Here is a 24418-nt window from a genome sequence, read left to right as displayed (position 1 = left end):
ACACACATCCTTCAAGTCTGTATGCTCTGCTGGGGTTATTTCCACGGGTAGTAAAACCACAAGACTTGCTCTACCCTTAACTACAGCCTTAAAGCTGGTTTACTTTGCTCCTGAAACTCCTGCACAGAGAACAGGTGCTCAGGATTCATGGCACAATCCCCCCCCCAATACCTCCACTGAGAAGCATTACACAGAAGTTGCTCTGAGTCTTCAACTCCAAGGGATCCTGGCCAGTTTTCCCACTGGGTCATTAGCACTGACTGCTCCACAGAACAGGCACTTACCTTCCTGATTTACACCCCTGTTAACTGTCTGCTCGTCTTTCAGGGCACTGTTCTCCTTGTTCAATTCTTCATCTGAAAAGAGATCAGAGAAGAGCTACAGTCCCTCAGGAGCACATTCCATCGCTTCTTCCCCACACCAGCATATGTCATTGCCCTGTGCTGTCCAGATCTCAGCAGCACACCTTCTCCTCTGCAGTTGTTACGTACTGTTCAACAAACAGAAGGACCCAGGTCTTTTTGACTTCACATCTAGTGATCTACCAATCAACATTTACTGTTCCTAAGGCAACAGGTCTTTCTATACCAACAGGGGAATGGTAAACTCTGCACTGAGAACATGCTAATAAGTTTTGGACTGCGAAAGGCCATGGGCAAAATTAATTCCTCCCTTCATGTTCCCCTGTTTTATGGCACCATCTCACTTGTTACCTGCTTCAGACTTTCCATTCTCACAACCAACCGCTTGTGAAGATGTAGCTGCAAGCAAACAGAAATTCTTTTTAGAAATGTGTATGGAGGTAGCACAATAGTCTGCAAAATATGCAACTCAGCCTTAAAGTGACAGTTTAATTACAACACTTTTAGCAGATACTCCTGATAACTAGTATGTTATGACACTTTATTGAAGAACTCACAATTAATTTCAACTTCAACTTCCCTCCAGCAACCACTTAAGGTCCCAGACCATAACCAACATTATGTATACTTATGCTTACAGCTTTACAAAATATTTCTGAAGTGGGTTTACTTAAGGAGATAAAGCTGCAGAGATTTGCCATAAAAAGCCAGAGACAGCTGAGAAGAGAATCCACATCTCCTTTTTTTACTTCACCTATGTGTTGCAGTAACACTGTGACTTTAAACCCCTTCTCTTTGCAGACCTTTAAGAAACTAATAGAAACGTGGACCATTCTAAAGTAAATTTAAGTGCAGTACCAAAAGGAGGAGGTTTTTGTTCTTTTTATTTTCTTCCCATCCTTCTCCTTTTTTCACCTTCAAATCCATCTGGAGTCTCTGGAATTCAGCAATCTCTGAACCACGGGCTAGAACTACAGCTTTAACAAATGTATGAAAATATCAGAAGAAAAATGAAGTTCTTTATCCAAAGTCCTGCTAAAAAGCTTGTAAGGCTTTGATATGCTGGGGCATGGGGGGTAAAAAGGGAGGAAAAAAAAACCAAACCCTGCTTTCATAGGACTGTCTCCCTACCTGTGGCATCTCTTCCAGGCCCATAACCAAGGACCATGTTTTATAACCTCCAAACCCATAAAAACATTAAGAAACTTCAGAAATTAAAGAACAACTTAAGAAATTGAATTAAACATACAGAAAGTCTCTGCAAAGGTGACATAGTGGTTTGCAATTCAAGAAACATCCTGCTCCAGCTTTATGCTAACTCCAGCAGGTCATCTAAGATACCAGACTGAGTATCCCGCATGGACCCACATTAGTTCAACACCAGAACACTCCAACAGGGCACTGAGCTCATATCTGATGGCGGGAGCTTTGGCCATTCCCCATCAAAACAGTATTTGGTCTGGTGACCTTCACAATAAAGTAGTTTTTAAGAATCTTCCCCTGTTCTTCCTAATCTGCTTGACTGCCTAGGGACTGATTTAGTTTGGTTTGTAAGAACAGGCCACAGTGGTCCTGGCAACAAGATGCATACATGTTAAAGCTGAAACACGTTAGCCTCATTCACCCTTGTGAAAGGAGCACAGACTAAAGGAGTTGTCCCCTTCCTTAGCTGCTCACTGTATAGAGTGATTCCCAGACCCCAACACACAGACCCAGAAGCCAGAGAATTGAACAATCTTGCTGGAAATTAAAGAAGTAAAACAAACAAAAAAAAAAACCAAAACGAAAAGCAAAAACCAAAAACCCACACCCCAGGAAAACAATGCAGGATTAGAATGGATAGCAGAAGCACAAGTGCAGATCTAGACAGGAAGACAGGAATGCAGACAACGCTGAGAATCTGTACTGCCTGCAGAAGGGCATCACGTAAAGAAATAATGGGTGGGAAGCAGACTGGTAACTAATGGAGAGGTGAGAATTTCCTCCACTGACTGTCTCCTTCCCTCATCTTGACAGTTACAAGGAGAAGACAGGCCTGCAATGATGTGGAAAAAATAACTACACTCTGTAAAATAACTAAGGCCTGAAACAAAACTTACTCCTTTACCTCTCAAATGAAAGACTATACTGCTACAGAGTAAAAAATTTAGAAGCCTAGACCAAATTAAAGCAATAGTCTGAATTCCACATGTTGTGACATTCTAGCTTTCTTACCTGAGCCATGCAGCAGACTGCTCTTCAGAGTAGCTCTTCCTGTTCCACGTTTAAGTCTACCTGCACCAAAACAAATGGAATACCTGGAGAAATTACTCAGAAATAAAGTTTTGTGCTTTTGGAAAACTAGCTGACAGCCTCCATCCATTCCGCACACACACCATCCCCCCCAAATTAGAAAAAATTAACTGAGGACATGCAACTGAATACTTGACTTAAAGAAGCATAGTCAGCCAATCGACAGAAATAATTCTTCCCCTTTATTCAGTATTTGTGACACATGTGGAGTACTGTGTCTAGTTTTAGGCTCCCAATTCATGAAAAAACACTGACATTCTGAAGCTACTCCAGCAAGTGTCCGCCAAGATGTTTAGAGGGCAGGAGACATGCAAGGAGGTGCTGAGAGAATTGGGTTTGTTCAACCTGAAGAAAAAGAAGGCTAGGGGAATGGCTAATTGCAGTCTACAACTAATTTACACAGAAAACAAAGGAAACTCCTCTCAGAAGTACAGAACAAAAAGACAGGAGGCAATGGCTGCAAGTTGCAAAAGGCAAAATTCTAAGAGAAATAAGGAAAATATCCCTCCCCACAAGGGTGATTCAGCACTTGAACACATGCTGAAAGAAGCTGAGGAATTTCCATCCTTAGAGTTATTCAAACTTTGACTGGACAAGGCTCTGAGCAACCTGATCTAGCTTTGAAGTCAGTCCTGCTTTGAGCAACAAGTTGAATGAAACCTCCAGAGATTCCTTCCCACCTAGTTTATTTTATGATTCCATGCCAACAGAAACTAAATGGAAAATTATCAGGAAAGGTCCACATGCAATATACATCTATGTATGGTCTGATCAGAGCCTCCCTCCAGAATACCATCAATCAGTCCTTCCCAGACAGGAGATGCATCCCATGCTCTTCACCCTGCAGCCACCCCCAAGTATTGACCCCACCTGGAAACCAACAGAAATTTTCCACATAGAGCACTCTTAAGATGAGGCAACGTATTCCTGGTTGGGACTCTCTCAAACGATCTGACATATTAACCTAAAAAGGTGGCAGCAAAAGATACACAATGACAGCCTACAATTGCCATTTCTGAATAAGCTGTCAGATTTACAAAAAAAAAGATACTCAAATTCAGTGTAGGGATGAACCAAGAAACAAATCTAGAACTCCAAAATTATGGCAATACAGGAGGCACAGAAGTCCCTACCGAGCACACCGAGTTCTCAGATTAGACTCGGGTATTCAACAACCCTGGTAAGAGCCTGTCCCAACAAGAAATCTGACCTTGATAGCATCTTCATGATGCTCTCAAAAAAGGCAGTGAAAGCACTCTCAGGTAGGAATGGGAGAAGCCATAGATACACACAGTAAATGAAACAGTCTGAGGGAGAAACATGCAAATACAAACTACAGTGTTTCCCAGTACACAGAGCCCAGTGTCCAAGTGCAAGAAAGCTCCTTCAAATCCATTAGCCTTTGCCTAAGTGGTACTTGTTTCTACTACTGTATTCACAAGTAGTAGATCAGAAACATTCATACATGCTACAGAACCTTAGATCAGCATAATCTTGAAGCATGACAAGCTCAATTAGGTAATGGTATACATACGTCTTCTGTATAGGAATCCTAGTACTCCTGCAACGGAAACGAAGAGAATAAAAGCTGCAATAAGACCACCTCTGTTTCTTTTGACATAGATGTTCCCTTTAAAAAAATAAAGTAAATAATGATTGGTTAGTGAAAAAGCAACTGTGTGATAGACTACTTCAGTAGAAATACAACCCTGAGTATGTTTTATAGCTATCGATTTTTAAAAAAGTAACCTCAAGAAATTAATGCACCAGAGTCAGTTACTAGCAAAACCCTAAGTCAGCTCCAGGAAAGTTACATGGTAAGTACCTTAGTTCAGCAAAGGCACATCACCCCTTGAAAAGCAATGGCTATTCCATTTTTTGGCCTATGAAAGGCCGAGCCAGATCTCAGCCAAATGAAATTTCAGCAAATGTCTTGTATTGGGTGTGCATGGCAAGGCTGTGGTAGCAAGGGGGCTGCAGGGGTGGCTTCAATGAGAAGATGCCAGAAGCTGCCCCCATGTTGGATGGGGCTAGTTCTAGCTGGCTCCAAGACAGACCGGCTAGTCACCAAAGCTGAGCCCATCAGTGACACTGGTAGTGCCTCTGCAATAACGTATTTAAGAAAGGGTAAAAAACGCTGCATAGCAGCAGCTGGGAGAGAGGAGTGAGAATATGCGAGAAAAAGAACTCTGCAGCCACCAGGGTCAGTGAAGGAGGGGGAGGAGGTGCTCAAGGTGCCAGAGCAAAGATTCTCCTGCAGCCCATGGTGAAGACCATGGTGAGGCAGGCTGTCCCCCTGCAGCCCATGGAGGCCCTCGGTGGAGCAGATCTCCACCTGCAGCCCATGGAGGAGGACCCCACGCCAGAGCAGGTGGATGCCCGAAGGAGGCTGTGACCCTGTGGAAAGCCCATGCTAGAGCAGGGTCCTGGCAGGACCCGTGACCCCGTGGAGAGAGGAGCCCATGCTGGAGCAGGTTTGCTGAAAAACCTGCAACCCCATGGGGGACCCAGGCTGGAGCAGTCCATTCCTGAAGGACTGCACCCTGTGGAAAAGACCCACACTGGAGCAGTTCGTGAAGAATCACAGCCCATGGGAAGGAGCCATGTTGGAGAATTTCACGGAGGACTGTCTCCCATGGGTGGGACCCCACACCGGAGCAGTGGAAGAGTATGAAGAAGAAGGAGCAGCAGAGATAATGCATAATGCAACCTCCAATCCCCATCCCCTTGCACTGCTAGGGGGGAGGAGGTAGAGAAATCAGGAGTGAAGTTGAGCTTGGGAAGAAAGGAAGTGTGGGGGGAAGGCGTTTTATATTTGTTCTTGTTTCTCATTATCCTACTCCGATTTTAACTGACAATAAATTAAATTAACGTTCCCCAAGTCAAGTCAAGCCTGTTTTGCCTGTGATGGCAAGTGCCGAGTGATCTCCCTGTCCTTACCTCGACCCACGAGGCTTTTGTTGTATTTTCTCCCCCCTGTCCCATTGAGGAAGAGAAGTGATAGAGCGGCTTTGGTCAGCACCTGGCAGCCAGCCAAGGTCAACCCACCACATGCCTCATTTCTAACAAGTCTCTAACACATAATTCCAATGAAGGAGGAAGAATTCTACATCAGCAAACCATGAAAATTACTTTTGCAGAGAAGTGGGGAATTTAGTCAGTTAGGGACTGCCTTACACATCCTACAAGCCAGATGGTTCCAAACAAGTTCTCATGCTATGTTTAAAAAAAAAAACAAAACAAAAAAAAAACAAGCAAGCCTGAAGCTCAGCTGAGGCTGTCCCAAAGCAATAAGCAACAGTGGGAAAACTCTCTTTTCTCCTTTTTATATCTGCCTGTGAAGGAGGAAAAGACGTATGCTCATTGACTGATGCACATGCTAGATGAGAAATTATTTCATCTAATGACTGCTAGATGACTCACTTAAAGTGACTGAGTAGTTTCATTCCAGTTCCTGGAAAGTAGTACAAACAGCCTAACATTAGCATTAATTACACAACGCCAAAAGGTTCAGAAGACATCTTCTAAGTGTGTCTCCTTCTTTATTATTACTCATTTCAAGTCACAGCAGAAGGCTTCATCTTGGTGAGATCCCTGCAAAAAGTATCTTTCCGGGGAGGTCAAACTGTCAAACTCACACCTTTCAGCAACCTTAAACACACTTTTAGCAGACAAATGACTTCTGATGCTTTTTACTCTTTAAATTCAGCTTCCTGACAAGTCAGTAGAAACCTTACAAACAAAGTCCATGCTGCTTCCCAGCCTAGCCTCTCAGACTTGCATAAACAACCTGACCCATTCATTACCTTTTTTATCTGGAAAGCATCGAGTCAAAGAGATTTCAGAGCTCTTTTCCGTTTGAGAGACTTTAATGAAACATGAAGCTTTCTCAGAAGCAGGAACATTCTTCTTAGGGATGACAATTTCCTGGGTCTGATGAGTGAATGGTAAGCTACTGAACTTCCAAGAGTAATTCAGAGGCTTTGGGAAATCTGCTGTACATTTTAACGCCATGTCATTACCACTGACGTTGCAACTTATTTCAGGTTCTGACGGAGGAGCTAAAAGGAGAGAAAACATTCCGTATTACTTTGATTACACATGCCTTGAATTTTAGCACAGGACAAGGGCTGGAGCAACAAGAGCAGCAGGAGAATGTAGAGGTAGAAGTGTATGTGTAAGGTGTGCACGTGTGAGAGAATGAAATGTATTTCTAAAAGTGGCCCAGTTTGTGGTTCTTCAGTGCCTCATAGTTCATTGTCAACAGGACTAATATACACACTGGTCAAATATATTTCCCAAAGACTACTAGTGAAGCTGCATAGATCTGCACAGAATGATGCCACAGATATTCAAGCATGTATAATATGCCTGCAGGAGCATCTTTAGTAGATACATACTGCCTAGGATAACTTGATCAGCTTGCTCAAAGAGTTTGGTTATCTACCTGAAAGTACACAGTGTGCCATCTACGCACATTCTAGAAGCCATTCCAAGTTGGGTAATGATGGGCACACAAATTAGATGTCACCTTTGAAAATTTATTTGAAGTGCCTAAGCAACTTAACAACAGACCCAAAGAACAGCACCCCTCTGTTTCTGTTTGCCTTCCTGATAAATAAACAAACCCCCTTCTAGACTTCTTAAAGTGAATAAAGTGGTGCAAATTCTTTATGCAGTTCTTCCACTACTTACCTAACACAGCAAGTATGAAGATTAAGACATAAGTTTTTTCCCCAGAAGTCAAGCAGTCTAGCACATATGTGCCAGTATCATTGTTTTCCAAGTTAAATATAGTCAAGTGCCCATTCTCCTTGTTAAGCAAGCTTCTGTTCTGGAGAGAAGTAAAATATATCGGGTTGGTTTGCCCTTCCCATTCAGCCACTTTATCCTTGTTTTTTGTCCAAATAATTTCCACTATGTTTTGGTCTATTTTTACTGGAAAAGTAAAATTTTCTCCCAAGATGCCAAACACGTCCTCACAGCAGATGTGTGCTACAGGGGAAAAAAAAGAAAAAAGTTACTTTAACAATTGTTTTATAAACTATTGCTTGACTAATGCTGTATGCATTACCAGATACATTCAAATTTAGGTTAGAAGCACATCACAATGTTGCAAAGTAAGGCACCTGTCAGTTAAGAATTGCCCAAACCCAGCCTGTCTGCACTACATTGTGACAGGCACCACAAGGGGATCCAATTTCCCCATTCTGGTCCCAGGTAGAATCATTGTCCTGATCTTCTTCCCTATCCTAAGCTCCTCTATCTTCAGTACTTCCCCTGTTCACTTGAATTAGGCCTCCTGCCCATGGTCTGGTGAAAAAGATGCAATGAAGAATTGTTACCACCAGCAAAATCTATCTCAGCATCTTGTTGCAGAATGCCCAGACTGAAGCTCCTGCTGAGCAAATAAATTGCAATTTTTCCAGCACGAATATTCACGGAGTTGGTAAGAAGCACACTTCTGACACAAAACTGCTACTTGGTTCAAAGCACCTGCTCTGAAATCACAGGGATACTAGGAATTTCCTTTGGACACATCACTTAAGCAGGTTTATTTCACAACCAATGTATGTGAAATAGCATCCCAACCTCTGAGATCTAGCAGAGCTGCAAGCCAGAAATGGGAGCTGCAGAAACCTTAACTGCTATCAGTTTTGAATCAATCATATTCTACTAAAAAAGGATTAAACATTCAATACAAACAAACAAACAAAAAAAAAAAAAAGAAGAGGGATGAGAGATTCTCCCTAGTTTTTATTAAAAACAGCTATATGTGCAAAAAAAAAAAAAAATCCACTGATCTAAGGTGAGACCAAATTCTGCTGTGTGGATGGGATACTGCAAACCATTAGCATCTCTGTGTCCCTGCTTCAGTCTTCAGCAATCACCTCCTACTTCTGAGTATCTGAATGGCTCAAAAAAACCCAAACAAAAAACCCCCACAAGCCTACTGCCATGGAAGACATGTATGTAGACACCGACAAAAATATGCCAATACTGAGTTCAAGTTACACTTGCATTAAGGACTTGATTCCACTTCATCGTAGCCAGTAACTTTTTACTACTAAGTTGAAGGAAGGGCACGATTAAGATATAAATAAGGTCTCATATTAAGGCAAGATTTCCAATATGCACCATGGAAAACTTCCCTTTAAACAGTAACTGTGCACGGTGAAAGAGAAATATTTCAAAAGCCTCCTCAAGCCAACTGCTCCCAAGTGACAGCTACCATTTGGGGCTTATTTTGGTTTTGATTTATTTACTTTTTTGATTCCTAAATGGCATCAAGTCAAGAATCTACCACTCTATACCATTCTGTGTCTCCCTTGCTTCTCATGTCATCATTGTGTGAAAACTTACTACTGTTCATAAATCAATGCAGACACTACAGCTTTATCACATCAAAACAAAGTCACTTCCCTTCACTGTGTATGAGTCCAGACAACAAACTATAACCCATCTTGCTCTACATCCTATCTCCTTTACACATGAAAGCAGGCAGGAGGTCAGCAAGGCCAGTCATTAAGAAGATTAGGTTCCCCATCGGCAAAGAACAATGCTTGCCAACATACTAAGTGTCCTGCTCTTCTGCCTGGTGCCACATCATAGAAACAAAGACTTTCTCGGGCAGGACGCTAAAGGCAAGCAATGGGAAACACAATTCTGTGTGCTTGGGTACAGAACTGCACACACAGAAGGTCTCCTCCATGCCTTACTTCTCATGGACTATCCAATTTGTTTGTGATTTACCCATGAAAGTACTCTTCTCATGCCATTACAGTTTCCACTTCTTGTTGTCTGCACTTATGCTGTGACCTTCTCCACGCACAGGAACTGGACAAGCAAACGGGGTAAAGAGGGCTCAGCTACCACTCCCACATCTTTTCAACACAACCCACCTGCCTTTTTTTGTCTCCTATCCTGTTCAGACTCATTTAAACATGCTCCAGTATGAGCATCTCTTTCTACCCATCTCAACTAACAGTTTCCAGAAAAGAGAAGAACCCAGGAGCTCCAACGTATCTGGAGACCACAAGAAGAAATTATACATCACACAGAAACGTTGCACAAGATCTCCACCACATATCTTGGAGCTTCTAAAGAAAGCATGTGTCATCATACATTTTCTAAATTTCCAGAGAACTCCTCCCCCTCTTTTCTACTTCATTTTATACACCGATTTCCCATTCCACACCAGTTAACTTCTCTGCTGTGAGCAAAGAGGGAGAAGTAACAGCCAACCACTTTCTCATACACTCTTTTTGGAAGGCTAGAAATAAGAGTGATATTTCTCTGCTTTCTCCCTCTCTCCTTATTGTACCCTATTATTCCAATATAAGTTCACACAACAAAGTGGTGCTGCGCTAAGGCCTCCAGCAGCTTCTACAGAAGCTGTCAGACTACCTGCTCCTGTATGTCCTTCAACCCACTCCAAATTCTTTCTTACGCCTTGTCTTTGTGTTCTATCCTTCCAAAGAAATCACAAAATGAAAGTGTTACTGATAAAGAGAAGTTAACATTGTGCAAGCAAAGCCTCTCCTACAAACCCACCACCTCACCTCATCTACATCTTCTGTTCCCACTTCTCCAGCAGCCAGATACCTTCGCCTACACAGACTTCTCATCCTACCCAGGACTCGGAGCCACAGTCAAGTGTTCTTCCTACCACGCATCATTTGAACCACTACAACAGCATGGGTGCACAGATTTGGCCTGCAGCAAACAGCAAGCCACAAACCTTAGCCCAGTTTGCAGTACATTAAAACATTTCAGATTTTCTCATGTTTGACAATGAGTCGGCTAATGCACGTAACCTGGAACTCCATGCTAACTGAATGATGTCTCTGAATGCAGAGCTTGGATTGCAGCCAATGTGGCCCTTCACTCAGAGTAACAGGACACCCATACAACATAGTCTGCTATACTCAAGTTTTGATATTCACCTGAATAATTCTGACTCTTTAAGCATTTAAGCAAGCCAAAGGTATCCATGTATTCTGTTCAGACTAAGTGGAATCTAATATTCCATTTATCAGCAATAGATGCTTCATTACTACATTTGTCTACCTGATTTTATTTTCTTCACTACTTTTCTTGGAGCTGATGTAAGGCTTAGTTATTCCAGAGAACTTCTGTAAATAATTCCCTTTTTATTTTTAATGCTATCACTATCATCTTTTTTGGTCTCAAGTACCTATCTGAAATGTATATACGCATATATTAGGTCTACACAAGCAGCAGTTAGGCTCCCATATTACCATTAAGACTTCAATGTTCCACCTGCTGAAGCTGGGTGGAAAAGTCCTTACTGATTGGCTTATAGCAAGAAACTGTCTGCCTCAGGAGTTGGGCTTTCTAAATAGTGGATTTTTGTTCTATTTTTTGTAACTTCCCAACTACCCCTTTTTCAGTTGTTTTTTTGTTTGTTTTTTTTTTAAATTGTGAATTCCCCCAGCAACTGCAAGCAGCAGAGAGTTACATTCCCTCCTAACCCTCAGAACCACCAGTTCCAGAGAACACTGAAACAAATGTTCAGTCCAGAAGGACTATCAGAATATTTACCCATAGTCTGCCTAATTCCCCCACAGGCCACAAACATGACCCACTTCCCAAACTCCAGTAAAAAAAGCACTTAGATCCGTGGTATAAAAGCATGGGCAAAAGCTACAGCCAGGAAAGAGACAACACAGGTGACAGTAAGCTGTAGCAGCATCCCAGGCTGTTGCAAGAGAAAATCAGATTCGTGCAGGAATGACTACAAATCTTACATGTAACATCAAAAGTGGAGTTTTTCACTTGCATGCTGCGGCAAGTTCACAGAGGTATGTGTTGCTACTCCTGGACAATACAGGGCTGCCTGCATTTACAGAGCTCTACACATCAGCAAAGGCAGGACCTAAGGGTGGCACCCACCGACAAGGGTGGGTCCCTCCCCACCACAAAATCCATATCTTCAGTTATATCCCTCAGCACGGGCCTAAAAACTGGCAGCATCCCCGTGCAAAGGTTACCCAGTCATTTTAAAACTATGCTGCTGACCAGAAACATGGGGAAGACCTACCCATTGCTCCCTCTCCTTTGTTTTTGTTTGCCTGTTCCCCCAATGTAATAGTCACACAGAGTGTACAATCTGCTGGAATTCAAGTTGACACACACCCCTACTCCAAAAAAAAAAAACAACAACCTCCAACACACCCACAGAAGGACTGTAATTCCCAGGTGCGACTCACTGCGGGAACGTCGGTGTTTGTGCATGCAACGGTGCGGAAACAAGTGAATCTGGGAAGTACATGAGTAAGACCGTCCTTTTGGCCAGCAGCACAGGCCCTGCTCAGAGCACAGTGACCAACCCTGTGCCCTGGAGCAGGCTTCCTAAAATAGCTACCAGGAAACGATGACGATCGAGCCGCATCTTACATCCAACCCTCTGCATTTACCCACTTCACTGAGGGCGCTTGCCTCTCTCCACTCTGGGTTCACAGCCCTACGGCTTCCTGAGGCAGAGGTAAAGCCTTCCAAAACGCTGTCAGAGGCAGAGACGCTGCCTCCCTTTTCTCCAGTAATTGACTACTCAAACCACGTGTTCAAGACACTTTCCTGCATTAAAGAGATAAAATGCACAGTGAACTGAAGGAGAGCCTAAATACCTATCACTTGTGTCCTGACCGGACCAGACCTTCTTGGACCCAGCTGCATTGCAATTCCCTTGCAGGCACTGACACAGCCTGAAAAAGGAAGAAGAAAGAGCACGTTCCACTGCACAGCTCAGGGAAGCCTATGGTAAGGTTATCAGAGCCTTGGTATGTGACTCAGAAGGACTTGGACCTAGCAGAGCTTAGGTACAAGCAAAATGCAGAGAAAACCTTGGCTATGTCAAGGACTAGGCAATCCTGGATACTTGCAGGGAAAGAAGTTGAGATATGGGGAAAACAGAGGACCAAAACTTCAGCTCTGCAGGAATAAAGCTACCACCAGGGTCAGACACTGGCTGACTTTAACACCAGAATGCACAGGAAGGTGCAAATCTCCAACAACTTTTGTAAGTTTAGTTCCAAAGTTGGGATTTTTTGGAGGTTTTTTGTTTGTTTGTTTTTACAATAGCCAGAATTTTCAGTTCTTGGGCCCTGTTCCCACTTACATCTCTTCCATTTGCTGAACCTCGCAGACCTCTCTAGCTCCCTCCACCCTGCTCCCTCTCCTGCCCAAGTCTCTTCCACTCCCCTTGTCCTCCGATCACTTGCCCAGTCTTATTCTTCCTACTACTTGGCATGGTCACCACTACCATGCACTTGTGTGCTAGGTCTGCTTGGGATGGAGTCGATTTTCTTCACAGCAGCCCATATGGTGCTGTGTTTTAGATCTGACCAAACAGCGTTGGCAACACATCAATGTCTTAGCTATTGCTGAACGCTGCTTGCACAGCATCAAGACCTTCTCTCTTTCTCACTCTGCCCAATCATAGGAGTAGGCTGAGGATGGGCAAGAGGTTGGGAGTAGACACAGCCATGACAGCTGGCCCCAATTGACTAAAGAGATATTCCTTACCATGTGTCATGCTCAGGAATAAAAATGAGGCAGGGGGAGAGAGTTTTTCCAAAGTAGCCATTGCTCAAAGAAGTCCGCTGGTGGGAAGGAGCGAGTGATTGCCTTTGCACCACTTGGTTCCCCTCCAGCTTTGTGTCCCCCCCCCTTCATTTATTAAATTGTGTTTATCTCGACCCATGAGTTTTTCTTGGTTTTGCCCTCCTGATTCTCTACCCCATCCTGCTGAGGGGGAGTGAGCAAGTGACTGGGTTGGGCTTTACAACTTGCTTCCAGATCTCTACCCACCTCTGACTCTCCTGTAAGCCAGGAGGATCTGGTTCACAACAAGGCACCTGAAACCCTGGCGTCTCTGCCTTCGAATTAAGGACAGAATCTGTCCAATCCAAAATTTTGCAGCTCAGCTTTGTTTCTTCAAAGATCCAAAATGGAAGCTCTGAGTCCAGTGCAGTGCACATCTCAACATGGATACTGACCGCAGCTCTGGCAAATTTTCTTAAGCTTTAAAACTTTTGATATAAAAGCAACTCTGAGGAGATGCCTCTAAATAAACTTCATATTAGAAGTATCCACTGGGCTATATTTCCAAGTTGGAAAGGATACTCCTCTCTCTGAACGTAAATGTGTGGGCACTTACTCCTGTGCCACCTTCTTGCCTTTTTTTTTTTTTTTGCCAAAGCATTGCTTTAGGTTAGTTCTCTGTAAGTCTATTCATTTCATACTAAACAAACATCAACAAAAATATTCTATCTCTGGCCGGTCTGCCTGTTCATACACCAGGATAAAGGTATGTGTACAGCATCACCAGGGCCATGCTAAAGGTAGCAGCAAGAGAAAGAGCTTCACAGAGTTAGCGGTATTTTAGCTAGCGTAGCATCTCTACCTTTCAAGCACTGTGGTACAGTAGCTAACACGTTGATCAATCTGTACTCACACCTCTCATACTTGGTTATGTTGCGCTCCATCAACAGCAAGGGGAAATTTCTGATGTAACAGTCTAGATACAACTTTATTAGCAAACTTCACTTACTCGCAGCTCTCATCATCACCCCTGGTTAAGCAGAGCGCTTTCAATTCTGCTAAGCAAACCACATAAGTTTGTCATGCTGCTTCTTACTACCCGTCTAGCAGAAACCTGAATTCACCTCCATCATTCCTATCACTTGGATAGTAACAAAGCCTTACAACCCTAGGATTTTAGCTTTGTATAGTCCTTCTACCTCCAGAGCCTCAGTCCCCAGAAATTACCTCTGAGCAGCATTATGACTTTATAAATAATTATTCAGTCACAGTTATTCTGATGACTGATTTAAGCTGTCTTACTATAAAAGACTATGGTAGTGCAAGACATTCCCTAGGAGGCAAAGACAGACTGATCCCTGCCTTACAAGAACCTTTCTTACATGCTATTCTAGAGCAGGGAAACTTCATCCATTCTGCCGAAGTCAAAGTCCACTAACAGAACAGTACTCCAGGGAATTCACCGCACAGAGGGGTTACTGCAGGACCATGGTTTCTAAACCTTCTTTTGCTGTGAGAAGCACTACATGGGGCAATGGTGGGAAGAGAGCACATAAAATCATACTTGTATGCTCTGTAGTTACAGCATGAGGTGCTCTGCATATACAAACTTAGGATAACCTAATCAACTCTAGCTTCAGAAGGTTTATATAGTGAAGTATTACTGCCTGTACTTTGAGGCAACCTAGATTCAGCTAGCTCTCCTGTCAAGTACATAACCAAGGAGGCCCTTCTTCAAGTCACACATAATAGCAAGCTGCAATGTGAGAACTCCTATTCTAAAAATCTTGTGCCCCCTGCCCTGGACAATTGATTAGCTCAGGGCAATTAAGCAAACACCTCAGCCCACTCATGGGGGGGGGGGGGGGGGGGGGCACCCCACTCTCCCTCCTGCTTTTGCCCTCCTTTTTGCAGTCTCAAGGTCCTGCTCTGTTGGCATGCTCCCTGGACCGAGCCAACACCATTCATTAACTTTGTAGGGTTTTTTGACAAATTACATTGCCATTAACACAATGAGTTAAATAAATCCACTGAATGCACATGGCAGCATGAGGCAAAGGAGGGAGGGGGAGAACTGGGAATTCGCATTTTGGCAATGGTGAACTATTAGAGAGGATCATTGTGTCTTGTAGGATACCGATTATTTTTGATCTCTGGGCTTTGCTTAGGGACAGACCTGACTTTTATTTAAGCCTAGCCTGAACTGCCAGGAAAAAAAGCAGTTCAAATCCTCTGGCCACTTACTTTCTCCCAGCATCCGGATAGCACTTCCTATGCTGTATTAGCACAGTCTTTATGTAGCTATGTGATCAACAGGACTGAGAAATCTGTCTCAGTAACTTTTTTCCTTCAGCTGAGTTCATTTTTCAGCCAGATCATCTTTGTAGTTCTGTTTTCAAAGAACAGCACAAACGGATGGCATAGAGGGGAACTCTTCTCATCCTGTGACCACACCAGCTTAAATGTACTCTGAACTACAACCTATGTCTTTTACAAACCCTGTATCACCCAGGTAGCCTACAGCCACACCACCCTGAACACGGCCAATATGGTCTCAAGAGGCTGTAAACTGATAGGAGGACCATTAAAAAAAAAAGACAAATCCACATACACAATCAATTTATTTTTTTTCTTGACAAACACCTTTAACCACACTATCAACTCTCAAGATCAAAGGAGTCTGTGCATGCAATCCACAGATGATCCTGGCTTTCTAAGGACTAAGACCATTAGTCACATTAAACCAAGAAACTATCAGTAACATATTTCACTCTGTGCTCATCCTGTAGTGTTAAATATCAATGGCGAAAAAAATATATTTATTTCTTTTTGGTTTTACTATGATATAACAGCCATAGCTCTGGAGGCAAAGATTTATCAAGAAATTTTAAGCAGTGGGCAGGCAGAGGATGTTTTTTCTTTTTTTTTTTTTTCATTTCTTTTTTCCTCCTTTATGAGAAATTCAGCACTTCCTCTGTTTATTCAGGAAGATTCAAAAGTAAGGTAGCAGGACAACACAATCGGGTGTCAGCTTCACACAGCTGACAACTGATTTTTCCATTCATACCATTTAAAACTGTGTTTAACATTTCTACTAGCAACCTACGGAACTAACCACATTCTACAAGCAACCTGAATTTGTTAGGAGTCCAGATTTTCTCCCATTCAACCCAACACCTTGTGATGTAGTTCCCATGACATGTGCAAAGACACAGGAAAAAACATTGAGCAACCCTGGTATTTTCATGAGCGACAAAAACATGAAAAGGAGCACATACTTCTCTGCATAGAAACAGATGAAGTTTTAAAACAAAACCAAAAAACTGCCCAAACCTGCCAAACTGCCTAATGGGAAAGAAACAGCCACATTTAAAGTAAATGTGGTTTCTGTGTTGGTCACTTTCAGAAGCCAAAAAACATGAGAGCTGCTAACAAGTATCTTTCTGTCAGCCCCAGCAAAATATACGAGAACTGGAAGACAGTAATACTGCTTGAGTTGACACTCAGACCACTGAAAAGAGTTCTCTGGCTTTCAGATGAGCCTCACTACAGACACAGAAAGCTTCTAGGTGCTCTAGTTCACTTATGTGGCTTACCTGCCTTAGCCCCTCTGCTTTTGGGGACTCTGCTAAAGTCACTAGAAGTTTGGCTGCCACCTGCAGTGCAGCAGAACATCCCCACCAGTGTGGTTGGCACTGCAATCCTCCTGCTGGTGCAGTAGCCAACAATTTATTCACCTCATGCAGGGAGGGTGCAAAGATCTCTCTGTGGGTTCCTTCAACAAATGGGGCCACAGACGCTGCATTGACTTCTTTTCCGCCCACATACAATCTCCAGGATCGCCCAGATGAACACAGTTTTGGCTCGAATTTCCAATGACTGAAGGAGCATGGTCTTGGTAGGTCTAAAAATCAAAATCCTTTGTAGCCTCAATGTACCCTTTACACTTTATGCATTGTATCTGCAAGTCTGAGGTTTTATCAGATAAAAACCTGACCTGGCAGGACATTGTGAAAAGCAGTAATCCCTATGTGGTGAGTGGGGATTCTGAAGATGCCAAAGCTATGCTACAGCTTCTGCGTGTCACAGGTTCCCGTAGCAGAATGAAGGAGCATGTCTTCAGGGTGGATTATTCTGTGCTTCTCTCCCCCCCATTTCCAGATGTTCAGCGACATGGGACTGGAATAGGTGCAGTGCTTTGCATTTGGGTAGAGAAGCAGGGAAGCTGGGGAGGCAGGGATTCAAGAAGGGAAGGCTGACAGAGGATGAGGATCTACCAACAGTGTCTTGGTGTTTACAACAGGCATTTGCAAGGCTAGAAACTCGCATGCCAAGTCAAACTGCTACTGATTTACTTTATGCACTTGGGCAGATCAGTCTGACTTTCAGAGTATTGATTTTCTCATATGGAGGCGACAAATTTTTTTTACCTTGATAAACTTAATGTAAGAACATTTACACATAAGGAACCACACACATAATAGCAACAATGCAAGCATACAAACAAAAAGATGGTGTGAAACCTTGCTGATTTAGTTTAGTGAACAACAGTGAAGAGTTTGTATTCCTGATCTCCTACCCTAATCAACCATTGCAGAATCAAAGTTTTATAGAGAGGGAAAGACAACAGAGCTAGTTAATTTTTTCGTTTAAGGAGGATATTATGATATTTGCAGCCACAATTAGCCTCTCCAGTTGCCCAGTCACCATCGTCTCTCCTTTTCATCTGCATGTTTGGAACCTGAAATCTTGTTTTGTGGTTAAATCTACAGCAGCTGGGCTCAGATGCTCAGAGTAGCAACAGCTTGCCAACTTAGGTAATGTAAGGTAACAATGTGCCTTCACACACACACAAAAAGTTACAAGAGTACACTCAATCAGGCATTACTAACACTCATTTCGAACTATCTGCAAGAGCACTGCAGGTGAGACAAACAAACCGCATCTAGGGCTGAACAGGGGCAGACTGATTCACACAGGTATGCAGAGTCCTAGCTTCTCCACTGGACCTCTCGCACACCTGGTCCCAACGCTCTCTTACCGTCTTGGCTGCACAACGGGATCTCACAATCTTAATTAAACAAAACAAGCTGAAGACTTCTGGAATAGTACGGGAGGAAATCTCACGGAGCTGTTCTGAACGCTCAGTAGCAGAACCAGCTGCTTAAAGCCTTCAGGAAAAGCAAGAGGAGATTGCTCTTTTTTAAAAAGGGGATGCAATAGGTCCTGTTTTAGGCACACCCAGGAAACTCCCAAAGTAACAAAGTCATGGAGAAATTCCTTAAACTAGAGGAATTATAAGAATGCCTATATTCAGCAAGCCACAGTGCCTGGCCCATCTAGCAAAAGCAGCTACTTCTGATAACAATGAGAAAGTTTGTACATCTGCCTTCAGTTTCAAAAATGAGCAAGTTTGTTTGTACAGCTCAAGTTCATAGCCCTGTGCAAAGGCTATGGACGTGAGGGCTACGCTCCTCAGGCACACAGGTAGAATTTGGATTAAGAAGGCCTTTGTTTAGTATTTCACCAGAAGTCAATAGTAATAATTTACTTCTACAAAAAAAGCCCCAACTATTTAAAAAAAAAACCCACCCCAAACTACAAAACAAAACCACTGAGAACAGCTTTGATGCTTTCTCCTTGAGCAAGAAATAACACAGAATTCAAAATAAACAGCATTTTCATATACAGGGATGACAAGAATACAATTTTTTTTTACAATAAAAGCTAAATTCCTTCACACCTCAGGAAACGACAGGAGTATAAGGCTCTATTTCTGCAGCAACACTTCCTGACCAGAGCACAAGAATTATTTACTCCACTTGGTCAGGAAACTAACCATAGAATAAGAACAACCCCACCCACTCCCCATGTATACACATCTGAGACAAAAGGTGTACAAGCATCGCGGGGGCAGGGGGGGGTAGATCCTAAACATACTGATGGGTGATATTTATGAAATTCTCGTGTGGAATGTGAGGGGGGGGGGGGGGGGGGGGAAGGCAGCAGTTTGCCTTCTACCATTCAGAAGGACAGAAAACAAACGGCCCCACTTCAGCACCGCGCAGGGAGCCACCGGCGTGGGGAACGCCAGGTCCGCCCGCGGTCAGGCGGGGACGGCCGCGGGTGAAAGCAGTTCCCCAAGGCGGCAACCCACCCTCGGCTACCAAACACGAGCTTTTCCTTCTCCTCAGCGCCAGGGCGGCCCAAGCCCGCCCGCCTCGGACGGTTGGAGGGGACCCGCTCCCTCACGGCGCCGCCGTTCCCGCTCGCTTCCCGCCCTTGTCTCCCGCGCGCCGCTCTCCTGCCGCCCCATGACACCGCTGAGGGGAGAGACCCCGCCGCCTCACGACTGACTTACCCAGCAGGGACGCAAAGAATAGGAGCCAGCACATCCAAACCGGCAGCCGCATGGTTGCCGCTCCTGAGCCAGCTCTACCCAAAACAGAAACTAAACCTAAGGCGTGGTCATCTCCCCCCTCTCTCAGGCGATGACGCCCTCCGCTGACAGGGCTCGGCTGAAGGAGGCGTCTGCGCGACGCTGAGAGGAACGGGGGTTCCTCTGGAAACTCCCGGGTCTCCGTTAGAAAAGGGGATTTCAGACTTCGCGGTCGTCTCGGTGGGTTGCGGCAGCCGGAGAGGAGCTGGGGTGCGAGGGGTGCTGCCGAGGGGGTTTCTGGTTCATGGGGCGCAACGCCGGCAAGAGCTGGCAGCGGAAACGGTCTTGCTCTCGCAGCGGGGAAGTTTCAGCTCTGCTAATTGAAAAGCTGAAATTAAATCAGTTTAACGTGGAGCGGGAGCCCCACAGGTGAGGGGGAGAACAGATTTCGGCAGGTAACGTGCAGCTCGCCGCCTCAGAGAATGGTGGTCGTCTAAACCTCGTACTCCCTGGTGTTTGACACCGATGCTCCCCAAAATGCCAAATGTTCCCTTCGGGGGACACCTGGCAATATTTCCATTTGAGGGGTGGGCTCGAGGCTAAACCTGGGCGTGCTCACCCGTTTCACCCGAGGCTGGGTTGGCCTCTGGGGGGGATGTGGGTGCGTGGGGGGGGGAGCCTTCCGCCCGAGCGAAGGGGAGGGGAAAAAAAAAAAAAAAAATAAACAAAACCAACAACAAAAAAACCCCAGAAACCAGCTCTGACTTCTAGGGGTTTCCTTCAACGCCAGCTGCTTAGAAGCCCATTCACAAAACTAAAACTAACATTCCCTTTTGTGGGTAACAAACTGGCCTCTTGACAGAGTGTTTTTGAGGAAGAAAGGGAAAATACCGCAAGAGTTTGGGAAACATAAACACTCACCAACTATTGAAAAATTGCTGCTCTGCCAAACACTCTAGCAGCAAGCCAGCTTTCCCCCCACGGTGGTGAGTTGCTGCAAGTGGATACATCACCCTTCTCCTGCATCCCACTTGCAGTGCGTTATCCCGACTGAGAAGAATCCAGCTGCTGGCAGGTCCAGCTGCAGACCTTACAGCCTCAAAGCATGCTCAGTTCCCAGGAATTCGACTGCTTGACCCAGGGAAGACCAGCACAGCACCAGTGCTGGATGGGAAGGCTCTCACCACAGGTTCAGCCCTTGGCTGGCTCTCTCCTGCTGTGCTCGACCCTGTGCTGGTTTTGGCTGGGATAGAGTTAATTTTCTTCATCGTAGCTAGTATGGGGCTATGCTTTAGATTTGTGCTGAAAACAGTGTTGATGGTGCAGAGATGTTTTCATTACTGCTGAGCAGGGCTTACCCAGAGCCAAGGCCTTTTCTGCTTCTCATCCCACCCCACCAGCGAGGAGGCTGGGGGGACACAAGGAGTTGGGAGGGGACACAGCCGGGACAGCTGACCCCAACTGACCAAAGGGATATTCCAGACCATATGATGTCATGCTCAGTATATAAACCTGGGGGAAGAAGAAGGAAGCGGGGATGTTCGGAGTTATGGCATTTTGTCTTCCCAAGTAACAGTTACACGTGATGGAGCCCTGCTTTCCTGGAGATGGCTGAACACCTGCCTGCCAATGGGAAGTGGTGAATGCATTCCTGGGTTTGCTTTGCTTGTATATGCAGCTTTTGCTTTACCTATTAAACTGTCTTTATCTCAGCCCACGAGTTTTTCTCAATTTTACCCTTCTGATTCTCTCCCCCATCCCACTGTGAGGGAGGTGAGCAAGCAGCTGCATGGTGCTTAGTTACTGGCTGGGGTTGAACCACGACCACACGCTCACTGCCAAGAAGCTGTGTTGGACTGTTCACCACCACTTGGAGTGACCTCAGCTCTGTTTTTCACACAACAGTGCCCATAAGCAGTTCAGAAAAAAAAAAAATATTGGCAACCGTGGAGACTTCTAACCAGAAGACCTTCCAAAAATCAACACTGAAGATGTTCCAAGGCTGAGTGGGGTTTTTTTCCTCCTTCTAGGAGTCCCTGTAAGCTCCCTTACCTCATCACTGCAGGCTGTAGCATGAGCTAGAATGACACTGCACTTTGGGCTGAGCAGTGCTGTCACATTCAGTTCTTAAAAAATTCACAATAATACTGATCCATTCTCCATAGCTATGTTGGCATGACATGGCATGTAACTGGCTTCCAGATGGACTCAGGCCCATCCCATAAATTCCTTTTGCTCAGTGACAGAAACCCCTAACAAGCCTTTCTGTCCTCTATTCCCTTTTCCCCTCTGTTCTTAATCTCTGTCAAGCGGCAAAGGGAGCTCCCTACCCTGTGAAGGCTCCAAGTCACAGTGTTCACGCTAGAAATGTAATGTGGCCATCTTCCTGCTGTATCCTGGTGGCAGGAGCAGCTGGTCTCTGCCGCTGACTAGTCCTCTTGTCAGGTAAAATGTCTTCCCAAGAGGTCAGAGACTTTGGATTGAACTTGTTGCTGAGAGGATGGCACCTTCCACCTTGCACACTACAGCTTTCCTGTAGATTATGAGATCTTTGGGGTTAGCAGAAAGAAATGTGAAGCAGGGACTGACCCTTTCACTTTGATTATTTCAGGGTGGAAGGAAACACAGGAGGTCACTCGCACGCATTCAAAACAGGGCTAAGTTCTTTCCACTGAGCTGCTCCACATTGTAGAGGATGATTAGAGCTTCACAGAGCAGAGAAAGTGAGAAACTTGAGCCTGGTGGCTGGTACCCTCACCTAGGCTCCTCTATTTTGGGGACACTACAGGGATATGTGGCAAGGATGCATTCTCCCTTCTTGTGCGTGCTTGTACAGTCATACTAGGTGGAAGGTCCAGAAAGGACTCATGAAAGACTCAAGAAAATGACTGGTTTTCCTCCTTTCCTGACTGAGTACTCAATCAGACTTGCCCATGTTTTCCCTTCCTCAGCTGCCAAGTCAATCTTTAATGTTTTCTTCCCACTATCTCATAGTTAGGACAATCTTCTGAAAGTCAGGAGTTTGAATTGCTTTTTGTTGAGGCGAGAACTAAACCCGATTCCTTTGTCAACCCTGGGAACAATACACAGAAGCCGAAGTGCTTAACATAAAGTCATGATTTCTACTCCAGGGGCAAGGGACAGAAAATACAGGAGCTGTGATACCAAGTATTCCAGCAGTAGGGTGGATCCAGGCCTTAATGTACAGTGAACTAAGCTCTGCATATACTTCATGCCCCCCCTCAAATGCAAAGACCTCAGGGAGTGGTTTTAAATAGTCGTCATTTGCTTAACTCACCCTTGGTTTCCCTCAACGTCCTGCACTGCTACCTCAACTGCATTGTTTCTAGTATCAATGAGCAGTTTTCTAGCCTAAGTGAATTTCCTACAATCAGATTTCCACTTGACTACTGGGCATTTGCAGTGTTTATATGCCTCTGCGAGCTGTTGCTTTGTGGGTGGGGAGACAACATTTTCAGCTGAGTTGGGCATTTCAGCATTTGCTTGAATGTGCAGTGTGAATTTTTTCAATTTTTTTAATGACAAGAATTTGTGCAAAGAATCGAGTTTGTTTGCTTTCGTTATCACTGACTCATTCTCAAGTGAATCACACAGTGCTTTGTGATCGTAGGCTGTAGGAACTGTTAAAAGAAATCTAATGTGGTTTGAAAGTCTTTGCAAAAGCGTTCCCATTGCTACTATAATCACTTGTTGGGAGGTAAAATAAGTGGCACCACATTAAGTTTCTGAACTAACATAACTGTAGTTACTGAGTAATTAAGTTCACAAACAAAAAAAAGAAAACCTTTCATACCAAAATAGTTTTACTGGTAAGAGCATTTTAAGCACAGAGGAACTGAGTGTATTTCGCTGTTTGCATGAGGGACCACCATAGTATGCTGATGTAATCAAAAATTTCCTGGAATTACTAAACCTGAGATTACAGAAGAAAAATAACTGCTCAGGAAACAGAATTTCAAATTTCATGATGACTTTTTTTTTTTTTTTTTTTTTAGCATCCCAGGATGTTGTTTAACAACTCTGCAAATACACATAGCAGTGCAAAACTACATCAGACCTGCACATCTTGGCCACAGGTTTGTTTTACTCTCAGGCTGTAATACCAGTGCCTACTTTATATTACATGGATCTCAAAATTTCCATAGAACTTGGCAAAGAGTAACAGTTGCATCCTGCTACAAAGAGTAAAACTTATTACCATAATTTTAAATAAAAAATGGAAAGAGGTGTTTGCTGGTTTTCTTTAGGTGCTCCGATTTGTCTTAGTCTAAGAAATTTGTCATTTTCACAATTACGCTGTTGCTCTGGAGGCTTGCATGGAAATGTCACTGCCTATCAGTACGATTTCACAGGTTTATTTCCTCCTTTCTTGATTGAGAGATTATCCAGATCAGTGGAATTTGTGGGTGTAATGAAGAAGGAGGGGGTCCGTTGCAGTCTATGGGCTTTTGTCTTACAACCTGTGAATCAACGTGAGTCTACTGCTGAGGTTGGAAAGATGAAGAGTGGGACGGAAGCCAGGAGTTGGCTATTTGTATCGCAGCTTTCAATCCTGGAAAACTGATTGGGTTGACAAACTCAATCACATATTTGAAGAGACACTAAGAACCTACTTCTTTGACAATAAGCCAGCTTGATCATGGAGCCAAGTATTTCAGGATCAGAATGTATCTGTCTATGTGTCTCTGGGAGGATGCAGATGGGGCAGGGCTTCAGTAGCCCTCCAGGCCAGGCAGCTGATGCTGCCTAACTTCCCTGTGAGAACTGGAGACATTTCTCTCTGGAGTCACTTAGATAT

The 24418-nt window shown here is 44.2% G+C and overlaps 1 protein-coding gene across 5 annotated transcripts in view; it reads right to left on the bottom strand.

The window, feature by feature from the left end:
* CD58 (CD58 molecule) overlaps nt 1–20238 on the bottom strand; it is a 35492-nt gene extending 15254 nt beyond the window's left edge. The window contains exons 1-7 of one of the 5 annotated variants that reach the window (XM_049824733.1): nt 19582–20238; nt 7350–7649; nt 6461–6715; nt 4189–4284; nt 2577–2636; nt 714–761; nt 285–356 (exon numbers count right to left, since the gene is read on the bottom strand). In XM_049824733.1, the coding sequence (XP_049680690.1) occupies nt 285–356; nt 714–761; nt 2577–2636; nt 4189–4284; nt 6461–6715; nt 7350–7649; nt 19582–19633 (883 nt within the window). In that variant the 5' untranslated portion in view covers nt 19634–20238. The other 4 variants (XM_049824735.1, XM_049824732.1, XM_049824734.1 and 1 more) reach the window with 4 other exon arrangements.
* Nucleotides 20239–24418: the final 4180 nt, after the last annotated feature.

Source organism: Accipiter gentilis, chromosome 21, assembly GCF_929443795.1.
Source record: "Accipiter gentilis chromosome 21, bAccGen1.1, whole genome shotgun sequence".
Lineage (NCBI taxonomy): Eukaryota > Metazoa > Chordata > Aves > Accipitriformes > Accipitridae > Astur > Astur gentilis.
Note: the sequence above shows the minus strand (reverse complement) of the source record. Positions and strands in the feature narration are given on the sequence as shown.